Source organism: Dromiciops gliroides, chromosome 1 (genome assembly GCF_019393635.1).
Source record: "Dromiciops gliroides isolate mDroGli1 chromosome 1, mDroGli1.pri, whole genome shotgun sequence".
Classification (NCBI taxonomy): domain Eukaryota; kingdom Metazoa; phylum Chordata; class Mammalia; order Microbiotheria; family Microbiotheriidae; genus Dromiciops; species Dromiciops gliroides.
The window spans coordinates 699,813,009-699,820,313 of NC_057861.1; the positions used below are offsets into that span (position 1 = coordinate 699,813,009).

General features: G+C 44.9%; 1 protein-coding gene across 1 annotated transcript in view; it reads left to right on the forward strand.

The window, feature by feature from the left end:
- EFCC1 (EF-hand and coiled-coil domain containing 1) overlaps nucleotides 1-3,552 on the forward strand; it is an 84,946-nt gene extending 81,394 nt beyond the window's left edge. Inside the window, exon 8 of the mRNA XM_043976794.1 lies at nucleotides 1,120-3,552. Coding sequence (XP_043832729.1) covers nucleotides 1,120-1,253 — 134 coding nt within the window. The 3' untranslated portion in view covers nucleotides 1,254-3,552. The remainder of the gene's footprint in view (nucleotides 1-1,119) is intronic.
- Nucleotides 3,553-7,305: the final 3,753 nt, after the last annotated feature.

The following is a 7,305-nucleotide window of genomic DNA, read 5'->3' on the forward strand; positions in this document are numbered from 1 at the left end:
CAGCCTGGAGGCATAACAGGAAATAGACCCAGGAGGTTCAGAGGCATTTTTCCAAGGTGCCAGGACCTGTACAGTCTCTTCCTCTTCCCCTCAGGTCCACCCTGAACCTCCAACATTTCCAAATTTCCCATATTTTCAATAATATATTCATTGAGGACCACACTCTATGCCAAGGATCATGAGAGATATAAAAATGAATAATTCAGTTCAACTAACCTTTATCATAAACCTGTACAAGACACTGTAAGATATCGTTCCACAGGAGCAGCTAGGTAGTGCAGTGGATAAAGCACTGGCCCTGAATTCAGGAGGACCTGAGTTCAAATCTGGCTTCTCAGACACTTGACACTAGCTGTGTGACCCTGGGCAAGTCACTTAACCCTCATTGCCCCGCCAAATTAATTAATTATTTTTTTAATCATTCCAGTCTTTATGGAGTTTACAACTCAGCTAGTTTACACCTCAGAAGGTGCAGAAGACATAGACCTTCATTAATATAAGACAGAATATGATAAGTGCTATTAGATCTGGACTATTGCAATAGCCTCCTAATTAGTCTCCTTACCTCGTCTTTCCTTTCTCCAAATCTATCCTTCAATCCAAAGTGATTTTCCTCAATCAACGGGTCTGACCATGTCATTACCCACCCACCCCTCAATAAATTCCAGTAGCTCCCCATTACCTCTAGGACCAAATAGAAAATCCCCTGGCCTTTAAAATCCTCCCAACATAGCCCCTTCTTCCCTTTTCAGCCTTGTTATGAATTCCTCTCCATTGTGCATGCTACAGTTCAGCCAAATTAGCCTCGATATTGCTCCCTGGGATGTCCTTCCTCCTCACCACCTCCTGGACTCCCTCGATTCTTTCAAGGCTCAACCCAAGTACCACCTTCTCCATATGTACCTGTTGTCTCCCTTTGTTAGACTGCAAGGTCTTCCAGAGCAGAATTTGTTTGGCTTCTGTCTTTATATCACCAGTGCCTGACATAGAGTGGATGCAGTAATAAATGCTTGTAGATTGCTTGATTGGGGGAGGGGGGGCAGAGTTCTTACCCTACGGGCTTGCTGGTCTCAGCCCTGATGTCATACTGTGCTTTTGCCTCCTGGTTCTCTCCCGTAGAGAAGGCCCACACCTTCGAAGTCCTAGATGCCTTGTACCAGACACTGGCTAGCTGTGAACTCCTACAGAAGCAGCCTTTGGAGCAGGCCCAGGCACCCCAGGCCCTTGCTAACCAGCTCATCATCTCCTGTTGAGCATCAGTGTCCTTTGCAGCTCTGCAGAGACCTGCCCCGAACCAGGCTTTGGATCTGTAGCCATCAGACTGTTCAAATACAAGTGGACATCCCTGCTGGACCCACACTGTACAGGACCTCTGCCAAGGGACCCCTTCCTCTTGGACACTTGATTGCCCTCTGGGCCCTCCCTAGGATAAAGTGTTCAGTGGCCACTGGGTCTCCCATTGCTGATAAGACACCATTCCCACCTCCCAGGTTATACTGTGGAGGACAAGGCTGGGCCCAGACCTGGTCTGAGAAGCTGATGGAGCCGCACGAGCCACTGAGCCAACACCTGCATCTGTGATCGAGGCTGCCCTAGTCAGGGCCCTCCTGCCTGGGAGACTTCTTCTCTCTCTTTGATGGCATGGTGCACTTCACCTGCACATTGATCATTTTCCTGGCCGGTCTTATCTAGCCTCCCAATTTATGCTGATAAATCTCAGATTAAAGCAGCCAGAGCTTTGCTGACAGCCTGGACCTCCTGCAACCCCTTGCAGCTTATGGAGTGTGTGGCCTCCCTCCCACCATAAGAGTCCCTCCCTTCCCAGTCTGGGATCCCCTCCCTTAAAACCATTGAAGCCGGACAGCAACCTAGATGCATAGCCAGCACTGTCCTAGGCACTGATGGGGGAGGGGAGAACAAAAAATAAAAAGATACCCCTGCCCATGAGAAATTTACAAGCTGCTTGGAGCCCTGGCTTCCCATGTGGAGAACAGTTAAGGGATCAACTGTGTTCCCAACATCCAGGTGTTATTTTGGGCTGGAATAGTCATAGAAGGCTCCATGGAGGAGGTAGAAGGTGACTTGACTTCAAAGGGTAGATAGGATTTAGCTAAACAAAAACTGTAGGATGGATGGGCTTAGGAATGGCATTCAGGTTGAGAAAATTAGCATGGGAAAGGCAGCAGAGACAGAACAGAGTATAGTGGGACTATGAGGAGACCTGCCTGACAGGTACCAAAGAATGGGAATACTCATATAGGGGAGGCCTTGAATGCCAAACAAAAGAGTTTGGCCATTCTGAATGGGAAGTAGGGAGTTATTGCAGATTCTAGAGCAGGGTGATGTCCTGCTGAAAACAGAATTTCATGACAATTCGTATGTTGGTGCCATGACAGACTCCAGGCACGCCAGCAACCTAAGAGGAATGCTCTCTCATCCAGAAGTAACTCCCTTGTATTCACTTTAGGAAAGAAGCTCCCCATGCCACCTAAGGGTGGGGTGAGAAGGTGTCAAAAGTCAGAGCAGCCGGTATGTGGTGTGGGGGAAAGCTGAGAGCAGCCAGGGCTGCTCTTGTCCAAGCCCTGCCTGGACAACTCCAAGTATCCAGAAGAAGATGATACAGAGGACTGAAAGTCAGGAGACCTGAGTTCGAATCCTGTGTGACCTACTAATATACTGTGTGGTGAAAACTTATTGAGCTGCTTTCATGTTCTTGCCCTGTGCTAGCTCACCCCATGGAGAAGGCAGAGAAATTGAGTCAAGAGTACTGTAACCTCCAGGACCTTCTAGCCTAGTTGGGGGGGAGGGGAAGATGCCCACACATAAGTGTCAAAATAGAGCAGTTTAGGCTAATGAAGGGGTGAAGACAAGAAGGGCAGGAGGAGAAAATAGCCCAAAGTGGGTTGAGGAGATCAGGGAAGGCTTCCTGGAGGAAGCAAGACAACATGAGCTTAGCTCTTCAAAACAGGCAATATTCAGATAAGTTGAGAAGGAGAAGGCTGCAGAAGTATGAGCTGGGGAAGAGACAACGAGGAACCTAGCCTGACTGGAGCAGGGGGTACATGTGGGTCACAGGGAGGAGACATCAGGATTCAATTATGGCTAAAATGAAATGATAGGGAGGAGAGTGCTTTAAAAAAAGCAGGTGTGTGGGGCAGCTAGGTGGCACAATGGATAAAGCACCAGCCCTGGATTCAGGAGGACCTGAGTTCAAATCCAGCCTCAGACACTTGACACTAGCTGTGTGACCCTGGGCAAGTCATTTAACCTTCATTGCCCTGCAAAAATAAATAAATAAATAAGTTTTTTTTTTTTTAAAGAGAGAGAGTATCCAGAGAATTCTGATCTAGCTTTTGGAGAATCAGAATACTAAACTGGTCCAGGAATCCGTATGAAGTGGGGATGGGGGTGATCATGGGAGTTGTCTGGTCAATTCAATTGAGCAGACAAGGTGGTGAACTCCCTGAAGAGGTGATAGACATGGCCCTTGGCACTTCCTGGTTAGGGGGTTTCCCTTGTAGAAGATGCAAATCTCAAAGAAGAAGAAGAAGAAGAAGAAGAAGAAGAAGAAGAAGAAGAAGAAGAAGAAGAAGAAGAAGAAGAAGAAGAAGAAGAAGAAGAAGAAGAAGAAGAAGATGCAAATCTCTTGCCTTTTGCAATATCAGACCTATGAAGGGAACCAGCCTTCATCAGTGAAATAGACTACACCTGTTGATTATATAAGGAACCCCAATGTTCAATTCAGTTCAAGTCAACAAATATTGATTAAACAGAGCACTGTTTCAGGCACTGAAGGAGATACAAAGAGAAAAGCTCAGGGTGAAATTTATGTTAGAAACATGTGAAGAAAGGTCTTGATTTGGAAACTTTGGAGAGGGTAAGACAGTGATTGATTCAAGTAAGATGAGTCAGTTAAGAATTCCCAAAGAATGTGCTGGGAATCTCCATCTCCTCATCTGTATGTCTATGTTGTTGTTTGTCCGATTCTTTGTGACCCTATTTGGGGTTTTCTTGGCAGAGATCCTGGAGGGGTTTGCCATTTCCTTCTCCAGCTCAATTTTACAGATGAGGAAACTAAGGCAGACAGGGTTGGTTAAGTGACTTGCCCAGATTCACACAGCTAGTAAGTGTCTGAAGCCAGATTTGAACTCAAGAAGAGGAGTCTTCCTGACTCCAGGCCTGACACGCTAACCAATGCACCGCTTACTTACCATTATATATCTGTACATGAGCTATAAACAATTTATTTCAGTACTTTCAAGGCTCTGAGATGGCAAGGCAGAGAGCAAAGCATAGACCCTGGCATCAAAGAACCTGGATTGAAATCTCACTTCTGATGCCACCTGTAGGACTTTGGTCAAATCACCTAACCTCCCCGGGCCTCAGTTTCTACCTCTGTCAAACAAACAAGGGTGGTCCTGACAGAAAGGTGATAAACTCAAGACTGGAAAAATGAGGCAGACATTTTTGGTCATGACTAATGTGGTTGTTTGTTTTGCTTGATTATACATCATTGTTACAGAGCTTTTGTTTTTCTTTTTCCAGTGGGAGAGAGATTCAGTTGAGAGGTAGAGAAAATGAATGCTTGTTCATTGAGAAATTTAAAGTTGGGCAGCTAGGTGGTGCAATGGATAGAGCACCGGCCCTGGAGTCAGGAGTACCTGAGTTCAAATTCGGCTTCAGACACTTAACACTTACTAGCTGTGTGACCTTGGGCAAGTCACTTAACCCCAATTGCCTCACTTTAAAAAAAAAAAAAGAGAAATTTAAAGTTGTTTTCAATGAGAGGGTTAGACTAAATGACCTCTGAGGTCCCTTCCAATTCTAGATCTGCCATCCCATGATCCAATTAACAAGGACTTAGTAAGTTTCTACTCAGTGCCAGGCACCCTACTAAGTAGGTGTTGGAGCTAGACCTTAAATTCTACTCCCAGATGCAGGTTACAACCCTTTTCCACTTTAGTAGATAGTTGCATATTTGCTATGACCAAAACCTTCATTTCCAGGTCAATCAATCAACCCACAAGTATTTATTATGTTTCAATCAGTCAGCTAGCATTTATTAAGTGCATACTATGTGCCCAGCACTGGGTTAAACACTAGGGAGCCAAAAAAACAAAACAAGCAAACAAAAAAGACAAAAGGCAGTCACTACTCTCAAGGAGCTTGCTTACAGTCTACAGAGTCTAGGCGCTGTGTTAGGTGCTGGGGCTATAAAGACAAAAATGAAATAGCCCTGCCCTCAGGTAGTTTACATTCTATCAGGTACCCAATGTGTTAATGAGACTCTCTGAACTTAGTTACTGGGGTCTTAGACACACTGTCTTAAGTACAGCATTGACAGACTAATTAAAACTCTTCCAACTTATAGAGATATAAAAGAATGTGCTTTGCTAAGGTCGACTCTATAATGATAAATTATTAGTGAGACTTTAGTGAAGGAAAATAACTCTACTGTATCATAAACTTGACCTACAAAGTTAATGTGCTACACTAATTGACATTAAACATTTAATTAATCATCTTGCTGCCTTTTTAGAATTCAAGAGTGTTTCTGGGGATGAGTTGAATGGCTCAGGTCTCTCAAAGAATCTTCCCAGAGAAGTTTCAACTGATGCCTAGATGTTTTCCCCACAAATTTCACAGAATCACCGATTTCAGAGTTAGATGAGAACTCATCAACCCATATCCACAAAAGAATCCCAGCTACAACTCTACTGCATCACACATTTGACCTAAAACCTCAGATGCTCCAATAATTAGCACTTGATCCCTCCATAGCAGAAGCATTCAAAGCAATCCTGCTGACCTTGGAGATGAGTTTAGTGGTTTTGTTTAAGACTTTGGTCAAGTCATGCCTTGGTTTCTTTATCTATAACACAAAGGGATTAGACCAGCCACTGCCTCTCTTCCCTTTCTCTCCAAAGCTCCTACCAACTTCAAACTAAGGCTATGCTGAGATCCAGTCCAGCTCTCAATCTATGATCCTGTGATCCCCACTTCCTCCAAAAGAGGTATGGTTTCTCATTTTGCACTCATGTGTAAGTAAACAATGGAATGAGTAACTATAACCACATTGAAAACTGAAATGTAGATCTAACTGTAGTGAGACTATGCACCTACTACCCCAACATATATGCACATTGGCAGCTGGGGTTCCCACAACATGGCTAATTACATCTCCCCTCAGGGTCCTAAGGGTACCCCTGAGGGGAGTAGGGGTCTCCTAATGCTGTTGGATTGAGGTCCCATCCAATGTGTTCCACCCAATATCATCACCAGTGATTATGATCATTTTACCCCTTACACTGATATCTCTTCAATATCATCAATAAGCAATTAACATCAATTAGGGGATACATACTGAGAAGATGCAGCAAGAACAGGAGACACATTATCCTAAATAAAGGCACACCATCACCTCTACCACCTTGGGCCCTGAGGAGAGTGAGTTCAACCTCGAAGTGGTTACTAAAAAATTCTCTCTAAAAGTTGACTTCAGGGAGTGGCACGGCCCTGGAAAATGTGCTCTCTTGCCTGCAGGAGATGGCCTCTTGGCTGCTAGGTAGATTCATTGCCGGGCTGGCTCACATAGGTTATTCTTGGAGCTGCGTTTTATTGAGAGCTGGATGGGATCTCAGAATAGCCTTGGTCTGAAGTTGGTAGGAACCTTGGAGAGAAAGGGAAGAGAGGGACAGCTAGGTGGTACGGTGGATAGAGCACCAGTCCTGGAGTCAGGAGTACCTGAGTTCAAATCCGACCTCAGACACTTAACACTTACTAGCTGTGTGACCCTGGGCAAGTCACTTAACCCCAATTGCCTCACTAAAAAAAAAAGAAAAGAAAGGGAAGAGATACAGTGCCTAGTCTAATCCCTTCATGGTACAGATAGGTGACTCATCCAACTTTTTGAAGGCCACAAGATCACAGCCTGGTCTACTCCATCTCAATACTCATTCCCCCAAGAGCAAGAAGGAACAAAGACACAAAGATGTCATGTGGTTTGGGCCATGTGGCAACTCAGGTAAGAAGGGAGATGGTGCCAGTGGCCATTCTTGACTTGATCAGCACCATAAAAGGGGACCATCGTTCTGTTGTCAAAGACTTTTCTCTGCACCCTCTAAGTTCCAGTTCAGTAGCTGATTAAAAGGCTTTTCTTCACTACGCAGTTGTAAATGGGTCAATATCTACCAACATTCCTCCCAAAACTGGATTCTGCCCATGCCTGCTCCTACCCCAATTTGAAAGAGATTAGCTTTCCCTACAAAATAACAAAGCTACCCGCAGGACCTTATTGGCACCCCC